General features: G+C 45.3%; 1 protein-coding gene across 5 annotated transcripts in view; it reads right to left on the reverse strand.

Annotated features, from left to right (window-relative positions):
- Nucleotides 1-22,369, reverse strand: part of DUSP16 (dual specificity phosphatase 16) — a 90,362-nt gene that overhangs the window by 33,634 nt on the left and 34,359 nt on the right. For all 5 annotated transcript variants that reach the window (XM_070453636.1, XM_070453638.1, XM_070453637.1 and 2 more), the window contains 2 exons: nt 17,680-18,270; nt 16,403-16,541 (listed from right to left, as the gene is read on the reverse strand). In XM_070453636.1, coding sequence (XP_070309737.1) covers nt 16,403-16,541; nt 17,680-17,907 — 367 coding nt within the window. In that variant the 5' untranslated portion in view covers nt 17,908-18,270. The remainder of the gene's footprint in view (nt 1-16,402; nt 16,542-17,679; nt 18,271-22,369) is intronic.

Here is a 22,369-nt window from a genome sequence, read left to right on the forward strand (position 1 = left end):
TCTAGTTGTCAGGTTTGCACAAGTGAATGACGCCCTCTGGCTGTTGGTTTTCCTGTTCCTAAACTGGGAGCAGTGATCAGATCCCCTCCCAGAGCTGCCAGAGGACAGAAAGGATGGGGTCAGTCATGATGCCTGAGAGCTAGTGCCTTCAGAGGAAGCCCCCCACGGCACAGGCATCGGACATCCAGTTCCCAGCCTCGTCTGTGGCCTTCCTCCATGGCTAGTCTGCAGCTACAGCTCTGCAGGATTCACCTGAAACACAGCGAAAGCGGCAGTGCTTCGAAGTCTGCATCTCCCAGAGTCGGCTCTGGGGCACTGACCTCCTGCCGGAAGCCGGCAAATGGAACATGAAACACTACATGTCATTTCTCCCTAGGAGACTTACAGCTCACACAGTAAAAGCTCTCTGAGGAGCCAAAACCCTCTAAGGAAACTGGTTTACTTTCATTTAATTCAAGGTTCCCAAACTTACTTGACCAAGGAATTTCCCCTCCCATTTTCCCCCTAATATCTTTTAATAGCTGGAGGAACTCACACTTAAGGAAACATCAAGATAAGGCCATTGCAACCACTGAAATAGAGTAAATTGGAATTTCCACACTTAAAGTATAACCCACCAGCTATCTCAAAAAAGGATCAGTTAATACAGGCATTTCCTGGTGGCTAAGATGGTAAGGAATCTGCTTGCAATGCTGGAGACCCAGGTTCCACCTCCAGGTCCAGAAGATCTCCTGGAGGAGAGAATGACTATCCACTCCAGTATTCCTGCCTGGACAATCTCATGGACAGAGGAGCCTGGTGGGCTACAGTCCTTAGGGTCGCAAAGAGTTGGACACAACTTGAGCAACTAACAAGTTCACTTTTTTCCCTTTAATACAGGCATATGTATATGCCTGTCATGATTTAGGATTTATAATTTGGCTTCTATTAATATTTTATCCTTTTCAGTCTCTTAATGGCATAATACAATCATTTAAGGTGAGTTATTTTTCCCTCAAGTAATTCTTATAAAAACAAACATTAAAGAATCTGAACATTCTTGGCCTATCTTACGCTTGCTTACCCAACACAGTAACTGACAGCCACAATTCTGATTACAATTTAATTGAATGGGTTTAAATTTTAACTTCCAGTAACTTTTGTGGTTCTGGTGTTTCTCTAAGAAACTGCTGTCATATTTTTTTTTCCTATTCTGGCTCCAAAACAATTCAGGGGATGGTCTCTCTCATTTAAATCCAATAAAACGGGAGTCTAGGAAATATTCTCAGAAAACAGAGAAACCAGACCATCCAAGGAATTCCATTTTAAACTTATAAGTCATCGTATTTACAAATAAGTCATCCTAGAGTTACTGAACATGTACTATGTGACAAGCATTGCTCTAAGCACTTCACAAGTTTTGTTTGATCATTACAACCCCCTGAAGGAGGTACCTGGGTTATTCCCATTTCACAGATAAGGAAACTGAGGTTCAGAAAGACACAGAATGATAACCAACAGGGCTGGGATGTGAGTCCTGGCAGCCCAGCTTCAGACTGTACTCTCAATGGTTGCATTAGACCACACCACATCTCGAAAGTGCCATGGAATTAACTGCCATGTTGCCTAGAATGTGGGGACAGCCTGCTGACATCTCTGGGGTCCTGCCCTCATTTTAGCCTCATTTCACTAGGCTGGAAATGGCTATGGCCTCTCCCAAACAGACAAAAGAGCCTTGCTTCCCCCTAAGCCACATGGTTCAGAAGCTTTGATGAGGCAGAGAAAAGAGAAGGAGACCTGAGCAGAGACACATGCTCGAGTCGCATGAGTCCAGTAACAAAACTGAGGCTGGACCAGGGGCTCACCGCTGGCTCATGATCACAGTCTGTGAACTGGTGGTGAGGCTGTCACTGCGTCTTGGTGACTTTCAGACTGTTCCCGTCAACAAACCAGGTTCAGAGGTGACAGGGTCTCCAACAACGTAAAGTGAGAGCTGGCCAGCCTGGGCTGTTCCAAGTCCAGCTCTATCATTCATGCTATCCTAAATCACTTCTAACTTTAGTGGGTCTAAAAAAGTAAAATGTGAGTGCGGCACTAGAAGATTCTAATACAGAAAACAGAAAGAAAACAAACCACTATTCAGCATCAAAACAACCCCCCAGAACCAAACAAAACAGCAGTAACACGTAGTAAAACACATTATAAAGCAAACAGAAACACCCCCCCCTTTTTTTAAACAAATTTTTCCAACTAATCTCTAGCAGCACAAACCCAAACAGCCTTAAAATATTTAACAAATTTCACTGAAATCAGTGCTTAGTCTGGCTTGAAATGTCCCAAACCAGGACTCCTGGTCACTTCCACAGGAGTCTATCTTGGCCAAAAAGTGCATTTCCCCTGATCTTTATCTCTGACAATGTTCCACTCTGCTGACATCCGCTTCTATTGACAGTTTTTTCCATTCGCTGACCTTTCATTCATCGCTGGACTCCAGTGACCCTGGTTTCATTTCATTAATTAATCACAGATGAGACACCGCCTATCTACCCAAACCCTCAAGAAACTATCTGTGGCCTCATCAGCAACTCAGTTTTGAAATATGTCTAAAATATCCCTTTTCCTCTATTAACTAGACCCACACAAGAAGAACAGTACAACTCATCTACGTGAACTTTCTGTGACAAGGGGATGACAGACACAGAATAGAGAGACGTCTCGGCTCTCGCTTCTGGCTCTGTGGTCCCTGGATCCCAAGTTAGAGTCTATCACGACAAGAAGACACGATGTCGGCTCAGGATCCCCCTTTGTTTACTGTGAGAGCGGCACTGGAAAACTGTCATGCTTCTTGAAAACAGTTTTAAAATAATTCTTAAAGTTGTCAAGGATTTGACTCAACCATCCAATCTGGCCAAATTTCCCCCATCCCTGGATTTTATGCTGCTTATTGTCTAGGAACGGAGAAAAAAGAAAGTCGGACAACCCATACGTTCTTCCCTAAGACAGACCTGAGTCTCAGAACGTTGCACCCACTAAGGCTTCTTGTGCTAGGAATGCTTGTTTTTAAGAGGAAGGAAAACCCATATGCAGACACCCTGGCCTGTAGAGAAATGGGGGTAGGGAGACCAGCAGACAGACAGACATCACTGGTCTCTACAGCTCTGGATAGACAGCCAAACAGACTGCAATGTTAAAAATCCATATTCTGTCTGTTGTCCACAAATTCACCAGGAGAATGCATGTTTATAAATAAAAACATACATATTACTTTGGAGAGAGAAAACATTTGGTATAGCTTAAAGGCATTCATGATTTGTATGTTGCTTTCTTCTCGCTCAAGCAAGAAAACACTTCTTAAGAACACCTCCTTCATAATTCCAACCATAAACATAATTTTCTGTAACAGCCAATGTTAACCACCATCCCATTTTCATAAGGAGAAAAACTGCCAAGTAAAAGAAAATATACATAAAGAAACACCACTAAACAATTCTAATTGGTCATCTTTCTCTTCCTTCTGACCCTGGCAGTTATAAATCATAGCGGTGTTTCTTAAAAGTATATTTCCATAATCAACAAAAGTAGCACTGTACTATAGATGAGTGATGTTAATTTTAAGTTTCAAGTTCTAAAAATGTATCCCTATCCTTGAAGTCAAACCAGAGATAAACATCAACTCCATGATTCTGAAGACATTTCCCTGCAGGCAGAAATAGAGGGCTGTTCACTTATGCTTCAGTTCAAACAGGCAGCAGGTCTAAGAGCTTTATCAGCTGTGTGTGCACTAAGTCACTTCAGTCATGTCCGACTCCTTGCAACCCCATGGACTATAGCCCACCAGACTCCTCTGTCCATGGGTTTCTCCAGCAAGAATACTGGAGTGGGTTGCCATGTCCTCCTGCAAGGGATCTTCCTGACCCAGGGATCGAACCCGTTATCTCCTGCAGCTCCAGCACTGCATGCAGATTCTTAACCCTCTGACAGCTGCCCAAACTGCGAAGCCGGATTCAAGGCAACCCCTTCCCACACTGGGGATGGAGTCCATGGTTATGTACAGAAATCGTTTTACACAAAACTCCACTTCATGAAACACATTCTTCTAAAAAGTCACATGCAAATTTAACTTCCACTCATTAAATCATTTTCACAGTTTACATAGTCTCATAGTTTTTCAATATAGTTTTCATGGAGTTCAATCCTTTTGTAAAATCCGAAGTCCCCTTTTCTGTGACATAAATATGACCCATTCATCTACTTATTCTAGAAAGTATGTGAAGGACTGAAATGGAGTATTCCTTTGTCTGTATAGAACAGCTCTTTCCATACAGAAAGTAAAATCTGGACTTTGCTACTGCACAAAGGAGACAACCCTAATATCAAACACTGAAATGTTGAAATGTGTATTTTGGAAGTACTAGGTTGGCCAAAAAGTTTGTTCGGGCTTTTCTGTATACTGTCATGGAAAAACCCAAATGACGTTTTTGGCCGACCCAGCATGTTAACTGCTCTCAAGAGTAATTACTTTGCACTTTTAGTCTGAAGTGTCTGATTCAGCCAAGTTTATTCTCTAACCATTTAAAAATATTCACGCAGGGTCACATTTCTCCTGAGGTCTGCAGACTGTATATATGGAGAGTTGAAACTAGTTACATAAAAGAAAAAGAAAAAGAAGCGCAATGTAATTTTATACCTGCAAAGAAAGCAAGCAAAAACATGTAACTGTGGGAATACCCTGGTAGTCCAGGAGTTAGGACTCCAGGCTTCCATTGGAGGGGGCATGGGTTTGATCCCTGGTCAGGGAACTAAGCTGCGTGGGCGAAGGGGGAAAAAAAGTAACTGTTTACTTTTCCAGTGTACAAAGGTTGGTGTAGGGAAGCCCAGACACATCGGACAGAAAGCCTGGTACACTTTTCTTAGCAGCATCAGCAGCAACTATGTTCTACCCAGTCAACTGTCTGCTGAGCAGCACAGAAGAGAAAAAAAAATCCCAAATGACGTGGTGCATTCATTTTAAACTCTTATTCCAACCCTCCACTTCCCTCGAGAGGAAGGGGGCAGACGTGCATTTCTGTGAAGACCCTCCCTCCAGGAAGCCTGAGAAGAAGCCTCCATCTCATGAAACCTGCTCCATAAATGACACTTCCAACAAGCTCCCTCTGTATGAAGCCACCAATCACCCGGCACAGCGGGGATGGGCCGTTCCAGCTAAGTTTTGGATTAACATCGTTACCCAACACAATAAACAAATTTAAAATTTTCAAAATACTAGCATAAAAAAAAAATCACTAAATACTAAAAGAATGTAACTTATCAGAGTTCTTATGATTCATAATTTCTAAATTTTACATTCCTCAAGATGGTGTTATCTAGATCGATTCAACTGGCAAAATCCAGAAGTGTTGTTTAGTAAAAGAGTTCTCAGAAGATGTCGAATGACTTTTTTTTAACTCTTTTACTGATGTTTTAAAATTTCTTATTTCTTTATGTTTCGGCCATGCAGAGCAGCATGTGGCATCTTAGTTCCCAAACCAGGGCTTGAACCTGCACCCTCTGTATTGGAAGCACAAAGTCTTAATCACTGGACCACCAGGGAAGTCTCTGAGCTTTCAAATTGGTAATACTTAATGATGCCCAGAGACTCTTTCTCTTAAAACACATACACACAGAGCTAGGCAGTCCTCTTAATAAATCCCTTCACACAAAGATTGTTCTGAAGAGTACAGCCAGAACAACCAATCAAAAGGAATCATGGCCAGAACCCACCCTTGGCTGAGTGAAGGCAGTGAGCACTGTAAGCAGGAGAGAGGGTCAAAGAGGCCACCCCTTGGATCCTCCGGTGACCTGAAGACACAGCCAAGCAAACAGCAGCCGGGGGCTCCTGAGGAGGCAGGATGTAAAAGGCCTCTGAGATGGTTCAGGAGATCACTTCTGCTCTGGTGGTGGTGGTTTAGTCACTCAGTTGGGTCTGACTCTTTGCGAACCCATGGACTGTAGCCCGCCAGGCTCCTCTGTCCCTGGGATTCTCCAGGCAAGAATACTGGAGTGGGTTGCTATTTCCTTCTTCAGGGGCTTTTCTTGACCCAGGGATCAAATCCGGATCTCCATCATTGCAGACAGATTCCTTACCGAATGGGCCACGCTTTAGTTCACCTGGAAGTTAAACACTTCCAAGGTTGCATTTGGGAACTTGAGGTCCCAAATTCCAATCTAACATTTTCAACCCTCTTTGGAGCATTTGCACTCGAAAGACTTATTGACATTTTAAAAATAAATTCCAAGCCAATATCTTGTTCTCTTTCACTCTATCCCTGTACCTGTCGGCCCCGTTCTCCCAGTCGCCTTAGCAGCATCCTCCTGGCATGGCAACACTCGGATTTGCCTTTGCAACATCTGCCTGTCTGTCCCTGCCTCCCGACTCTCCCCCCACACCCCTGCTCATGAGGTCCGAACTGCACCATTGGATAAATTCAGGAACAGCTCTCTTTGATCTGCCTGTCCTTTCCCCAACTGGCTTCCACTCTGTTGCCAGATTAAGCTCCTAATAGTTTTGATGTATCCTATGCTCCCAAATGCCCATAGAATACAACCCCAAATTCCTGACATGCCAGCTCCTTCATCATCTGACCCCACTCCACTGTCCACCTTCACTGTCCCTACTCCGCCCACCACATCACAGGTCCACCCATCATCCTCCTGTTTTCCCAACACACCTCTGTGGTCTCACTGGCAGCCTCTGACCATTCAGTCCTCATGAACCAGAGGCAAACGTGACTCACAGCTCTTCTCCAGATGCATACGCCACGGTTTTCTTACTATGACCAACAGATACACATTTTACCTTCTCATCACCCACATTCACTCACCACCAAAACAAGTTTCATGAGACAATCCTCTCTTACTATGGAGCTGCTCTCTAGTTTCAATTCTAATACTGTGATGAACTCTTAAAATTCTGCTGTATTAAAAAAACAAAGAACAATCTTCCCTGACTAGTGTATCTAAATATGGTCTTGCCAACTTAGAACTTAGCCACAGTACTACCCTGACAAGCTGGTGCTTACAGCCCCATGCTTCCACCTCGGGGAGCACGGGTTCCATCCCTGATCGGGGATCTAAGATCCCGCAAGCCGTACAGTGTGATAAAAAATACATACATACATTGTTTGTTGTTGTTTAGCTGCTCAGTCATATCCGACTCTTTTGTGACCCAATGGACTGTAGCCCACCAGGCTCCTCTGTCCATGGGATTCTCCAGGCAAAAATACTGGAGTGTGTTGCCATGCCCTCCTCCAGGGGATTCCTGACCTAAGGATTGAACTCGCTCTTCTGCTTGGCAGGCAGATTCTTTACTACTAGGAAGCACAGACATACATATATATATGAATGTATATACAGCCATCCCATGGCAGTATTTTCCACGGACCTGGTCACTGCAAATTCTCATTCCATGTTTGTGCTGACCTCCTATCTATCCAGGTGTAACACACTGTGAACTGTCTGTGTGTAAGAACTGTGTCTCACACTTGTTTGCAATCATCTCTGCATTTAGCACAGTGCTTAGCATATAACTAAATGTTTACTGAATCCTTTCTTGTTACAATGAATAGCTGTTGATGGACATAAATCTTGTGTATGCTTGGTGTTCAAAAGGATTTCCTGATTCCACTCAGCGCCGAGAGCTCTGTGGGCCTGGGTGGGAGCCAGAACCTCTTCCTACTCCTCCTCTGAGACCCCAGAGGATCCTCAGGGTGAGTGAGGCAGCTGAGAGCAAGCAGGACATTTCTCTGATGTCAAAAAAAAAAAAAAATGGAGATCTGGTAAATGCTACCTGCATCATCCAGAATCCCCAGTGCGTCCTCAGGTGCTTCTGTCATGTCTAGGGAACTTCCTTCAAGAGACAGGCTCAGGCCTTCAGACTCCAGGCTGACCTCCAGGGCTCAGGGGACCAGGGGCAGCAGCTCTCAGGAGACAAGCTGGACCAACGACAGACTGACCCCGGCTGAGGACGAAGCAGCTGCTGTCTGCGCCCAGGGTGACCATCTGTGGGCAGGGCCTCCTGAGACCCCTCACCCCCACTAGGAGACAATGCTCTGAGTCACAGGGAAAGGGGAGCAGGAGTCTGGTCTCCAGGCTCCTCGGAGCCCAAATGGGCTTTCTCCCATGAAGCTCAGGCTTCTAATCCTGAGCAGCCCACCCCGACAGCCCTCCCGTGTACCCATTCGATGTGTCCACTCTGGCAGCTGTCCTCCTCCAGGGCCAAGTGTGCTGCCTCCCCAAGGATGTGGTGGAGCATCGGGGAAGGAAGAGGCCCCCGACTGTCAGCCAGACAGCACCAGAGGCCACTGGCATCTGCACGTGGTTCAGAGACGCGCCCTGAACACGTGCTGGGGGCTGGACTCGGGGCTGGGTGATGGGACCCTGGTGACCATGACAGGGGCCGTCTCTGGAATGGACACTTTAGCGGGACAAACTTCAGCCAAACAATTAGATGAGCAATTAGCTGACTACAGTGTGTGGCCAGAGGAATGTGTGTGACAGAGGACACGCACCTCTATCTGGGGACCAGGGGAGGTTGGAGGGGTGCCGTGAATCAAGTGGGAGATAGCCAGATATGGGGGAGAGGGGGACACCTCAGGGCAGAGGAGGCGCCTCAGGGTTGCAGGGCTAGGGTACCTCAGACCGAAAGAGCTAAAATACACAGACAGAGCAACCCGAGGACAGACTAGGGCCTGAGATGAAGGTGTGGAGGCGGGCAGAAGCTGCCACTGCAGGGCCTCGGAGTCAGGGAAAGATTACTGAATCTACCCCCAAAGTGCTGACGCGTATTAAACCAGGGGGTGGTAAAATCAGGGTTACGTTAAAAATATAAAATAGAGACGTAACGCTGGTGAAGAGTGTGAGTAATGGGGTGGGAGGAGAATGTGGACAGGGTGTGTGAGCAGCAAGTCTGGGGGGCTGGTGTTGGCTGGAGTTGGTAGCGGAAGTACAGAGCAGAGAGGCCAGAAGCAAGCTCTGGTGGCCGAGAGGTCACAGGTGTCACCGAGTCTCCAAGGCATCCCAGGCCACCCCAGCCTGACTGTATTTCCACTCAATTCCCCTTCCTCCCCGTCACAAAAAGTCTATTCTGTCTCCTCACTACTCCTAAAATCAATGTTCACTCATAGTATCTGTAATCACGTTTCCCTTCCTTTCAGTTAGTCCACTGAGGACCCTCCCCCTCCAAATCTTACTCATCTTTCAAGGTCTGATCAAAATTCCACCCCCGTCAGCAAATCTTCCCCAACCCCGGCAGGCGACACCCAGTCACGCCCTTCACCACCTGGCACAGTGTCAACCGCACCTGTTTCATCCACTTCGAATGTGGGACTCCAAATTAGCTGCGCGCTCTCAGGTGCAGGGGCGAGCTGCATGCTTTCCCAGTAACCCGTCCCCCAGGCGCAGCCCAGGGCCGCCCAAGGAAGCCCTCAGACACTGAGAGATTGGCTGAGTGGATAGGACACAAGTGACATGATTGGGTCGGAGGAAGACTGATGTCACCGCTGTCGCCCACAGGGCCTCTGGGTAGCTTGTGCAAGGTGTCACGGTCAAGAACCATCTCTAGCATGGTCTGCAGTCCAGCTGTTGAACAGAAGCAGCCCCGGGCATGACGTCTGAGGTACTGGTCACTTAGGGAGTGACATAGCTGTCTTGTTTCCATACTGGCAGGTAGCAACGGGAGAAACGGGGGTCCCGTCTGGATAATCGCATGCAAATTGAGAAGTGGAGCCAGCAAATACACGGCGACCAGGGCAAAATGGCACCGGGTTTTAGTCTGTTTTCAGTGGCTCTTGGTCACCACAGCTTCTTAAACATGAGAAGAGCCAATTCCTGACTAACTGCGCTACTTTGACTAGAACCCATTAACACCAATCTGTTTCACCAGCTACTGCAGGATCTAAAATGCAATGATTGACGACTTCCCCTCTCTAGACACGGGGACAGAAGAAACGCCACACGGGATAAGACAACAGTTGGTGACAACAGCACACACAGCTAATGTCTAAGTGGGAGGGTCCTACAGTGGAAGGATGGTAATGGGTTCCACTAAACCAAAGCTGCACATTTCTCCCATCAAAGTCCTAACCAGGCTTGACCCTGCTTAGCTTCCCGAATCAGATGAGATCGGGCACGTTCGGAGTGGTATGGCAGTAGAAAGCTGCACGTTTTGTACACAGAACTGCTGACGGAGTCGAGGTCCCTGTTAAACTGGAAGTGAGTGAAGAGTCAAGCACATTTTTATTCACTCCCAACTCTAACTACACTAGCAACTCTGAATCAGAACAAAGAAATACATACTTGGCCTTTAGCAGACATTCATCTAAGACCTCAGCTGCGTTCAGAGACGAAATGTTTCTAAGAACTCTTAGCACTGCACCTGACACCGACCCCAACGGTGAGTATCTTGTCATTACACAGAGTCGTAATTCAGCTCAGAACAGAACAGACTTTTATTTGATGATTTCCTCCCGACTGAAAAAAATTAATGCTTAAAAATGTTATATCCAGTATATTTTTATATGTTGCTTCTTCCATACAATGTGAAGTGAGAATTTGACTCTGAAGTCCACAAAGAGGCTGGGAGAGGGTACCATGAAAAGCAGGCACAGACCTGACCTGAAGTGGGCACCCCTGACTCTCAGCCAGGCCTTCTCAAGGAATCCCAGAAAGCTGGGCACACCGCGCCTGCGGAGAGCTGCAGAGAGTCAGTAGTGGTGCCAGTCGCGCAGTTGTGTCCGGCTCTTTTGCAAACCAGTGGACTGCAGCCCACCAGGCTCCTCTGTCCATGGGGTTCTCTAGGCAAGAATACTGGAGTGGGTTGCCATTCCCTTCTCCAGGGGGTCTTCCTGACTTAGGGATCGAACTCGCATCTCCTGCACTGGCAGGCAGATTCTTTACTTCTAGCACCACCTGAGAAGCCCAGGGAGAGTCATTCCTCATTTATAAATGAAAGGGCTGAGGTCAGTGATTCAGGGTTTTTTGCTTCAGGACTAATGCTGTGCCTCATCGCAGGACAGAAATGAGGGCTGCATGGACCTCTGCTCAACGTCATGTGGCAGCATCGATGGGAGGGGGTTTAGGGGAGATGGGTGTGTGTGTGTCGCTCAGTCGTGTCTGACTCTTTGCGACCCCATGGACTGTACAGGCTCCTCTGTCCATGGAGTTCTCCATGCAAGAGTACTGGAGTGGGTTGCCAAGCCCGTCTCCATTGGGGAAGAATGGATACATGCATATGTATAGCTGAGTCCCTTCACTGTTCACCTGAGACTACCACAACATTGTTAATCAGTTATACCCCAATTCAAAAATTAAAAGTTTAAAGTTTGGGGGGAAAAAAAGAAATGAGTGCTAGAGAATTAACCAACTGCCGTGGGTCCCTTTTGCTTTTACCCAGAGTTACAACAGTGAAGAAAGAGAAGAAAATAACAGAAGAGCATTTTTATCTGTAGCTTGACCTTTATTTCTAGTAAATTAACCCATTTATTCTCCATTATGTTAGCATACACAAAAAAGTTCAAATTCAGAGGCTTTTCTTTTTTTCCCTAATATATTTATTTTCAATCTGGCACTCTTAGAAATATAATAGACAAAGGCAAGTAGAATTAAGTAATATGATGAATAATTAAAGGCCAAGAAACAAGATTAGCTTTTAGAGAGTTTCTTGGAAGTTAACAAGACCAAAAATGTTGATCAATAAGTCAATATTGGCAACTGTTTATATCCATCATTGATGAGGGAGAACTTTCCAAAGGGATCCAAGTTCATTCTTTTTGGCTAGGATGAGGCTACAATTCACAGTAAAATGCTTTAATCCTCTGAGGAGTGAAACAATGCTATAGTTTAATCCGGCTTCGTTACTGGAAGACTTTGTTGTTGTTTAGTCGCTAAGTTGTGTCCGACTCTTTTTCGACCTCATGGGCTGTAGCCAGCCAGGCTCCTCTGTCCATGGATTTCCCAGGCAAGAGCACTGGAGTGGGTTGCTATTCCTTCTCCAGGGGATCTTCCCGACCCAGGGATTGAACCCATGTCTCCTGCATTGGCAGGTGGATTCTCTACCACTAAGCCACTAGAGAAGCCCATTGGGAAACTTACTAGTGGCTAAATAATGAATTTACTTAATATAAAAATTTACTTCAACCAGTCTCAGTTCATATGGATTCAAGGCCGTGTCTCTTCCTATGAGTGGCGTTAGGTTTTCTAGAGCTGTCAGTTCCTTACCAAAGTTCAGTATTTAAGCACTGCTTAATTGTACCAGGGTTTTTATTAGATCTTAAAATCATGCTGAAATCTACTTCAATAGATGGAAACATTTTTGTATTAAGATACTTTTCCCATAACAGCTGTATATTTTAAAAGACTTATTTATTAATTATTATTTGGCTGCACTGAGTCTCTGTTGCCGCACGCGGGCTTTCTCTAATTGCAGAGAGTGGGGGCTACTCTCCAGGTGTGGTGTGCGGGCTTCTCATTGCTGTGGCTTCTTCCGTCGTGGAGCACGGTTCCAGGGTGCAGAGACTCCAGCAGCTGATGCACGTGGACTCTAGAGCACAGGCTCAATAGCTGCGGCGTGTGGGCTTAGCTGCCCCGTGGCAAGTGGGATCTTCCCGGATAAGGGATCAGACCTGTGTTCCCTGTGTTGGCAGGTGGATCCTTAACTACTGGGCCACCAGGGAAACTATGTTTTTGCTTTACCTGAACAAAGACAACTTGCACATCATTTATTTCAAAATACTTCAAGCTCTTGCTACACTTTCTGATTAGTTTCATCATTGTTTAACATAATCACTTATTCTAAACTAAAAAAATAAGTCATATGAAATACAGTCTAAACCTACCTGTAAGCTGTGAGCTAATTTATATATCAGATATTTATTGAAAACTGAAAAAGTGCTTGGCCTGTAGGGAACACAAGATTAATAAGGACAATGTCCTTAGCTTGAAAAAGAGAATCCAGTAGGGGAGTTAGGCCAACAAATGAAAAAGATATGTGACAACATAGGTTTAAATAAGGTTTTAAGGTAATAATCAAAGATGTGCATGTGGTGGATGTCTATCAAATATTAATCACTTGGTTTAGAACACTGGCTGGGCTTAAAAAGAGGGAAAGTTGATCAGGCCAGGGTCAAGGTCCCTGGCCAAGCAGGCCCACAGATGTAGTCAACACAGGCTGAGTTCATTGCAGAATCAGGTCAAAGTTTCAGACTGGAAAGTCTTACTGCTAATCAGCTGTCAAAGTGGCTTAACAGAACCCCTTTCCCTGGCAGAGAAGCTAAAGTTTACCCAGCTAGCCCATCCCAGGGCCAGACCTCTGTTCCATACGGAAAAATTAAGCCCAGAGCTGCAATACAGCTTCCACTGTCAGGAAGCCCTCACTGTTAATGTCCACGTAACTAGGTCCCATAGGTAAGTCTGGGTCTCCTCTTGCTTGAGGGAAAGAGCTTGTTAAGATACTACTTCTACCAGCTCCTTGGAGAGGTCCTCTTGTTCCCTTTCTCCAGAGCCATGACTCTCTGGGTAAGGTGGCCCCAAAAAGGAGGATGGAGCAATTGTGAATGGCCACAACTCCTCTCCTCATATATAATGACTATAAAAAGCCATCTCACGTGTCTGAAACTTTCTTCCTCAACAATCTCAGAATAGCTAAAAGCTCTAACGTGATGGAGAGATTACTACAAGAAGCCACTTGGTCTTTCCATGATCAAGTCGCCATGGAGCCAACAAGCATATCTAACTGCTGAAAGCATCAAGGGGCAGTTTGTAGTGAAAACTGTCTCCAGTGACCCTGTCATTTCCCGCAGCACCTGTGGGGTGCTAGTGTGCTTGTCAGTTATCTCCCCTCCAAACAAAATTATTTAAGAAGCACGTGTCGATGTGTCCTTCTACCCCGTATCCCTGGGATGTCCCTCTGACCATCTGGACCTTGGCAAAAAAAAAAAAAAAAAAAAATGAGCCAAGAACTGAGAGTCCGGCCTTCCCCAGCACTCTTCCACTAACTACATTCTTCTGTCTACTCCAAGTGTCCAATTGGCCAGAGGCTTGTGGATGGCTGGGGAGGCCTTTAATCATCCAGAAGCCTCTCTGAGGTGTCCTAAGAAATCTGGCTGCTCAGAAACTTCCAGACAAGGCCATTTAGGCCTTGAAGCCACCTCTGAAGCTAAGAGAAATACCGGATTCTAGGATGTGGATGGTGAGACAGAGCTACCCATGTGTGGTTCCTGGAGCTGCCTCAGTGAGCCTCCATTTAGGCCTAGGACACATCTCCTGTGCAAAGTGGAGACGCTGAGGGTTCTGACCCAGCACCAGCCCACAGGCCCCTAGGGCTGATCTAGATGATCAGAATGAGTCCTTTTACTTCTTTGCTTTCCAACGAATGCCCCTCCCAAAGCTGGTAAGAACGTGGTTCATAAGAACCTTCCAGGTAATAAGGGCATGTTCCTGGAGAAAGGGGAGGAAGTTACTTGAGTAACTAAAACTCGACATGAGCTCATTCCTCCAGGAGCATCTCCCAGCCAAGTTGTCAGGTCAGAGGCCCGCAGGGAAGAACATCTGAAACAAGAGCCAGGTGGGGTAATCACTTTCCATGTGTGCCCTGTTTAAGAAAAACCTTGGTACTGATGATATGATTCTGAGGTAAAGTCCCACACTGTGGCCCCAAGAAGCATGAACTGCAGTCTTAAACTCAGCAACTGAGGTCAGTGGAACTCTAGTAACAGTACATAGGCTGAGCGCTGAAGAACTGATGCTTTCCAACTATAGTGCTAGAGAACACTCTTGAGAGGCCCTTGGACAGCAAGGCGATCAAACCAGTCAATCCTAAAGGAAATCAACCCTGAATAGTCACTGGAAGGACTGATGCTGAAGCTGAAGCTCCAATAATTTGGCCACTTGATGTGAAGAGCCGACTCACTGGCAAAGACCCTGATGCTGGGAAAGATTGAAGGCAGGAGGAGAAGGGGATGACAGAGGATGAGATGGTTGCATGGCATCACTGACTCAATGGATATGAGTTTGTGAAAACTCTGGGAGATAATGAAGGACCCGGAAGCCTGGTGTGCTGCAGTTCCTGGGGGTTGCAGAGTTGGACATGACTTAGTGACTGAACGACAAGTAACAGTTGTCAGATTTAACAGTTAGACTCCCAGTAAAAGAGCACGCCTACCATTCATAGTGCTATGAATTCTCCATTACAGAGTTCTGAGAGCTACATCCTGAGACAAACTGGCTTCACTTAAGGAAAGAATCACAGCATAGAGGAAACACGTGGCAACAGATGACCTGAAAGTGACAGGTAAACTACGCTTGTTCTTAAGAACAGCAGCAAAAGCTGGTGAGAGAACTGGAGACACGGAAATCTTATTTAAGACTTCAGAGAGTTTAAAAGTGATGACACACCAGTAACTGATGATTCCTCTGACAACTGAAATACCTGTACGTATAACACATAATTGCCAACAGCATCAAGGTCAACAGAACCTCCTTGCAACAAAAGACAAAAGGTGTGAAAGTGATCATTTCCGTCAATATTTTGTTTTCCTTGGGTCAGATTTTTGAAGGTACGCTTGCCGATCATTGTGGAAGAACCCGCTGGACACATAGCAGCTTTGTGGCAGAGGTTACCATGCACTGTCAAACTGTATTGCCCGCTCTGGGAGGCCATGTGAGTGGAAGGGCTTTGGGACCATCTGCCAACCAGGGGAAGCCAAGGATGAACAGTCGGCTTTGGAATTCAATGAGACAGAACTCCCACACCACCCTCCTTGAGGGTAGATATAAAACAGCATTTACCATGCACTTTATAAAGTCATCTGGTTGCCTAGCATTTGCAAGTTGAGACTTAGTTGTGAAAACAAACCATGCAAAAATACGTAAGTTAGTTTAAAAATATTCCCCCTAATTATTAGAAGAAATATTCTACGCACATTCTCTTCCTATCTTGTTGTACAAAATGTCCAGGACAGGCGATCTTATCACCAAGAGTCCAGTTTAACCAGGGTTCACATTGAGCACTGGCCGGGTTCTTGCCTTGGGGTGAGAGCTGAGATGCAGATTACGCTGTGTTCACAGATTGCAGGTGAAAGGAAAAGTCCCAGATAGAAATAGCTGGGTTTGAGCCATCTGTACGGGCATACAGATCTATGTGGCTTTCTGGCTAATAAATACCAAATGAAGAGGCATTTGAGTGAAATAAAAAATACACTGGTCAATAGGGAAGAACAGTCGTATTCAAGTTAGGTAGAACAGTCTCATCAGTCAAAAGCTACAAATAAATCATTTAATATGACCTTAAAGCTTCACCCATCAAGGGCAGTGCTTTGAGTTCGCGGTGGAATCCTGCCCGCTTGCAGGATTCATGAGCTCCTGAGTCCGCCCACTCCTACCCCAGACTCACCTGCGAGCAGGTGCACAGAGCTGAAGCTCTTCTCCAGTTTCCCCAGGAGGACAGTGAGAAAACAGTCTGAAGCCAGAGAGGCCACATCCTGGGAGCTCTGATCGTAAACCACAACCTTCTGACTGCAGTCAAGGTCGACCTACAACGTAAACGTGAGGCTGTGAGGAAGGAAGGCGAGGAACTCAGTCTCCAAACCGCTGCTGCTGGGGCAAGTGAACTACTTCCTGTTTTTATTCATAATCTGAATATCAGAGGGAGGGGATATAGGTATACTATAGCTGATTCATGTTGGTGTATGGCAGAAACACAACATTGTAAAGCAATTATCCTCCAATTAAAAAAAGTTTTTTAAATACATTAAAAAATATTTGAATAAAAATGAGACCTGGTCAATGTACTGGATAAATCAGGCATACAAATGGTTTAAATGCTTGTGAAAATCAACTTTTATATGGCAAACTTGATGCTGTTTCTGTGTAACTGTACTCACAACTCCTTAGTTTTAAATCCATAACACTATAAAAAGGGTATGAAAAGCATGCACAACACAATAGTATGCAACATAAACATAGTGATTTTTGAGCTGAAAAAACACTTAAAAGTGATTTCTACATAGTAACATACCAGTGTTTAGTAAAACTAAAGCATGAACTCATTTTTATTCCTGAACAAAAGAAATTACCTTACCAACCACAAACATGAAATTTTGGTATCCTAAGGAAAACTTGCCTTGAAGATCCTTAACTTTTGATCATTACCTTCCCACAAAAGAAAAGTACTTCTAAAATAATTAGTTTCCACTTCTTTTCCCAGGGCACTTGAAAACAATGACTCCCTTTCATTATGTTTGTAAACAACAAAAAACAATGTGCTGTGTGTGCTAAATTGCTCAGGTATTAATTATTAATAACACATGTGTAATATTATATTTATACATAATTACTAATTGAGTATTAATAAAATATTGTATTAAACATAACTTATTGATGACTGAATTAATAAAATAATTTTTTAGCATTAACAGGAAAACATAGCACGTGATCAAATTAAAACAGGTTATACCTTTGTGTACAGTTCAGAAAAATTCTGAGCAGGGACACTATTTAGAATTAGTGAATTATTTCAAGATATCATAAGGTACCAAAGTTTAAAAAAAGCAACCAAAACTTCCCCAAATTACTTTCTCCCCTTAAAAAGGGGGCTTCATTTAAAATAGTTCCCCATTCAATATGTCCATTTATTTTCAAGAGGAAAAAAAAAAACCAGCAAGCATGTACCTTATGTTTGGCCGAGTGCTGGATGAGCTCCGTAATTAACACTTTGTCCTGCTGCAACCTGCGCTTCATAAGCTTGGAGCAGTTGATATTAATGGCTTCCAAAATGTGGGACGTATTGTATTCCACAAATGGCCGGCTATCAATTAGCAGCACTTTTTCCGTTCCACTTTCCAGCAGAGCCACCAGCCTCTCAGTAACAATTTGAGTTCCAATCATCTCATGGGCCATGACAACAATAAGTCCTCTTTTCCCACCTCTTCCTTTAATTTGCCACGATGATGTAATGGTGGTGTGCTCAAAGGCTCAGCCACTCCATTGTACTGAAGTGTATGAGGTCAGGCTGGTGGTGACTGGCAAGAGCAGAGTTAAACCCATTTTCGGCGAGAGCCCTCCAAGTGAATGTGTCTTTCTCTTTCCCGTTGATGTGTTCTCGCAAAGGCCTGCGTCCACAGAGCAGCCCCTCACATTTGATTCATAAAGAGATGACTGGAATAACCATTCCAACAAAAGATGCTTTGGGGCGGCCAGTGCATTACATCATTCTTTACCTCTGTTCTCTCGCTCCAACAGCTTGCCACGGGGCTGAAAAGCCTATACCGAGAGAGAATGACAGACGGAAAACAAAACACGGAGGTCAGAGAAAGAAAGAGCAGCGGATTAGAGGGACTGTATGATTCATAATATTTACTCCATTAATCTAATTCCATACTTGATGCACTGTTTCATGTGAACACACAAACAAAGGACAAGTAGGTATGGCTTCAGAAAACATACCAACAAACATTCACTTTCACCTCAAAATATAAAAACTCAAGAGATGACAAAAGAAGACATAGTCATGAATTATAACCACCTGGGGGCCCAGAACTGATGGACTTATGGTACGAAATTAAAAAGAGCTATAAAAAGCCACTTCGGGTATCTTTATTCCAGATGGGTTTCCTTCATTTTATTTGCTTATTTCTTGAAAACAGCACAAAGAAGAGCAGCCAGGGATCAGGCTATCAGGACAAAAAGTCTTTTCTGATAATGGGTGTGTGTGTGTGCTGTGAAGATTCCTTTAAACTGCCCTCTGGGAGAAGAGGCAGTAACCCGGGAGGTTCTGTAAATCTCAGGCACCTTTTAAGGAAGACGGGGGACAGAATGACCGACATGCTTGTCACACCAAGTGCCGAACTTGTTGCTGGGGGTCTGTGATGTTCTCACTCCTCTCCCGGCAGACCCACAGCTAAGACCCTGGCCCGGTGCCCTCCCACTTTTCTTGTACCTCGTTTTTAAGAGTTTCATGGACTCCCAGTCTCAGGAAACTTCACACCTTCACTGTGGACTCTAAACCTAACAACCCAGGCAGACAGGGCTCTAAATAGTGGCCTTGACACTTCCCATCCTTTAGGCATTGCTCAGTGACTCAGTCGTGTCCGACTCTGTGAGCCCATGGACTGCAGTATGCCAGGCTTCCCTGACCTTCACTATCTTCCTACCCTTCCTAAATTCCTAAGACAGACCTTTTCCTATTAACACTAATTGGAGTTTTGTGCCCACCGCTTAGATCTCACCCTGACCTTCACTATTCTCATGTTCCTATCTCCCCAGTCCATCTCTGCTTATAGGAAATGCTCTGCTACTTTAAATGAGATATCCACTGTTGGCATTCAACTGCTGGAGGATAAACTATCTGAGAGCAGATGTTTTGTATTCTATTTCTCACCTCCACAGTGCTGTGCACATAAGGTATTCAATTAGCACTGTTACAAGTAAGTAAAATTCTGTTCCGAAAATGACTTAAGATACTGAATAATTCATATTTGATTAACTGATAATAGAACCCCTCAGCTTCCCAGGTGGGGCTAATGGTAAGGAATCCACCTGCCAATGCTGGAGACTTAACAGACATGGGTTCAATCCCTAGGTTGCAAAGATCCCCTGGAAGAAGAAATGGTAACCCACTCCAGTATTCTTGCCTGGAGAATTCCATGGACAAGGAGCCTGGCAGGCTACAGTCCACACGGTTGCAAAGAGTAGGACATGATGAAGGGTCCCAAGAGCACTGATCACTCCTCAATCATCACTGAGTCCTGCTTCCCAATCTCAGACTTACAAATTATTGGGTTGGCCAGAAGGTTCGTTCGGGTTTTTCCATAAAAGATTGGGTTTTTCTTAAAAAGATTGACAAACTTTTTGGCCAACCCAATAGGAACTGAAGCCTGGAGAAACAGGAAGAGGTGGGATAGAGAGAGGAGTGGCCTTGCCCTTAACTTTGGACAAATCATACTAACCTCTCAATCACATTCTCCTCATATACAAAATATTGATATATAACATGGGCTCTGTCACCCCACGGAGTTTGTTTTGAGGATGAAATTATCTCAGTTATCTCAAGTGAGTAAGTCAGAAAGCAACCCATCATCACATAGGAGGAAGGAGGGAGAATGCTGCAAAGATGCCCATGGTGAACAAAGCTGCCTTGCAGCTGGAATCTGAAAGACATCCCTCAGCAGATAAAGACAGAAACTCCATCCTCCTTTCGTCCAGCTTCAGCCAGGCTGTGCCCCTTCTTTTAAGAGCCAGAGACACAAGGAGTTAGAAGGCACCTGAGGAACCACCTTGTCCACCCTCACATCTTACAAATCAGCTCCATGTAAAACGCGGTTTCTCCGTTTCTCATCTTCATTACAGCAAAGTATTGCTTTTAGTCCAGCCTAAATGGCAGTCAAGCACAAAAGTCATCTCTACTACAACTGAAGAAATCAGAGCAGAGCATTTGTCCTCGTTGATCAACTAACGTCTGTTTGCAAAGCACCTACTCAGGGAGTTTCTGAATCACGTCCTGACTGGCAGGGGACACAGTTCACAGCCATGCCAGGTCCTCTGCTGAGACAGCCCGACTCCCGCCCTCCCCAGGGCTCCTACTCCTGGGTCACCCTATTTTCTAAGAATCCATTCCCGCAACGAAGCTGCACTGAGACAGTGACGCGTCTGGTCCATGCGGGAGCCCGGGCAGCACAGAAGCTGGAAACCCGAGAAAGGGAGCAAACGGACGCTGACAATGGGCCGAGCCTTGGAGCTGCACTGGCTTCTCTCAATGGTACAATGTCCTCTGGGGACAAAGCAGTATCTGGGTTAGCAGATCCAGGCACGAGGGTGGGAGAAGATGGCAAACATGCGAAAGCTGAGTTAGAAATCTCTTATCTTTGCTTCCCTCCAGCAAACCCCTGGAGAAGGAAATGGCAATCCACTCCAGTGTCCTTGCCTGGAGAATCCCAGGGACAGAGGAGCCTGGTGGGCTGCCGTCTATGGGGTCGCACAGAGTCGGACACGACTTAAGTGACTTAGCAGCAGAAGCGGCAGCAGCCAAAAGCCCAAATCACTGAAGCTGAAGGCAGCCTGCAGCCAACTGGTCCACCAGGAAGAAAACAGTCATTCCAGATACAATGACTAAAGTCTGTAGTCCCAGATAGAAAAAGACCCTTTTCCTTACCAGGAAGAGGTCTGGTCAAAGTGGCCCTGACACGAGGATGTAACTGAAACAAATAACGGAGGTGAACTGAGGATAAAATACACCTTTTATGTTGTACCGCAGCCAGTTGGAGCTCTCTGACGGCACCTTTACGGGCACGTCTGATTTCCTGTGATCCCAGGTGACTAAGGAGAGGCTGAGGCTGCCAAGGGGGTGTGGAGGGAGGGGTAACAATAGCTGACAACCTCGTTTACTCGCAGCTAGAGGATCCTGGGCAAGTCTTCACCCTGTGCTACAGCTCTAAGCAAAATTTTATGAGGGGTGGGAGATGGGAGGGACATTCAGGAGGGAGGGGACATATGTATACCTAAGGCTAATTCATGTTGAGGTCTGGCAGAAACCAACAGTATTGCGTTTGCCGCTCTTTCTGAAGAATGTCAACACTCTGAGATCAGGAACGTATCTGCGACAGGTTTGCTCTCAAAATCTTTGCCATCAAGTAGGATTTAAAAGGGCTTCCCTGATGGTTCAGCAGGTAAAGAATCCACCTGCAATGAAGAGACTCTGGAGACACTAATTAGATCCCTGGGTCGGGAAGATCCCCTGGAGAAGGAAATGGCAACCCACTCCAGTATTCTTGCCTGGGAAATACTATGGACGGAGGAGCCTGGCGGGCTACAGTCCAAAGGGCTGCAAAGAGTTGGACAAGACTGAGCAACTAAGCACTAAGCGACTGAGGATTTAAAAGATGCCACATGGGACTTCTCTGGTGGTCCAGTGGCTAAGACTCTGTGCTCCCAATGCAGGGGGCTCGAGTTTGATCCCTGGTCAGGGAACTGGATCCCACATGCCACAGCTGAAAGATCCCGCGTGAAGATCAAAGATCCCATGTGCCCAACTAAGACCGGATGCAGTCAAATAATATTTTTAAAAAGGAAAATACATCACTAAGAAGGAAAACCTCTTTAAAAAATGAATAAAATAAAAGATGATAAGACAGTATTTGATTGTTGCAACACCAAAAAGCTCATCTTATCCTAAATCTCTTCAAGAAGTCAACAGGAATAAAACTTTTCAAATGGAACACAGGGGTCCAAGTGTGTATAGCAAACCCCAGACTGAGCCTTGCCCAGTGGACTTGTGCTCAAGTTCAGATTCTCAGAGAATTTATGGAAAGGATAAAATCAGGTCAGAAGTTTACTGTTATTAAACTACAAACTGGTCTTAATTTTT

Source organism: Odocoileus virginianus, chromosome 23 (genome assembly GCF_023699985.2).
Source record: "Odocoileus virginianus isolate 20LAN1187 ecotype Illinois chromosome 23, Ovbor_1.2, whole genome shotgun sequence".
Lineage (NCBI taxonomy): Eukaryota > Metazoa > Chordata > Mammalia > Artiodactyla > Cervidae > Odocoileus > Odocoileus virginianus.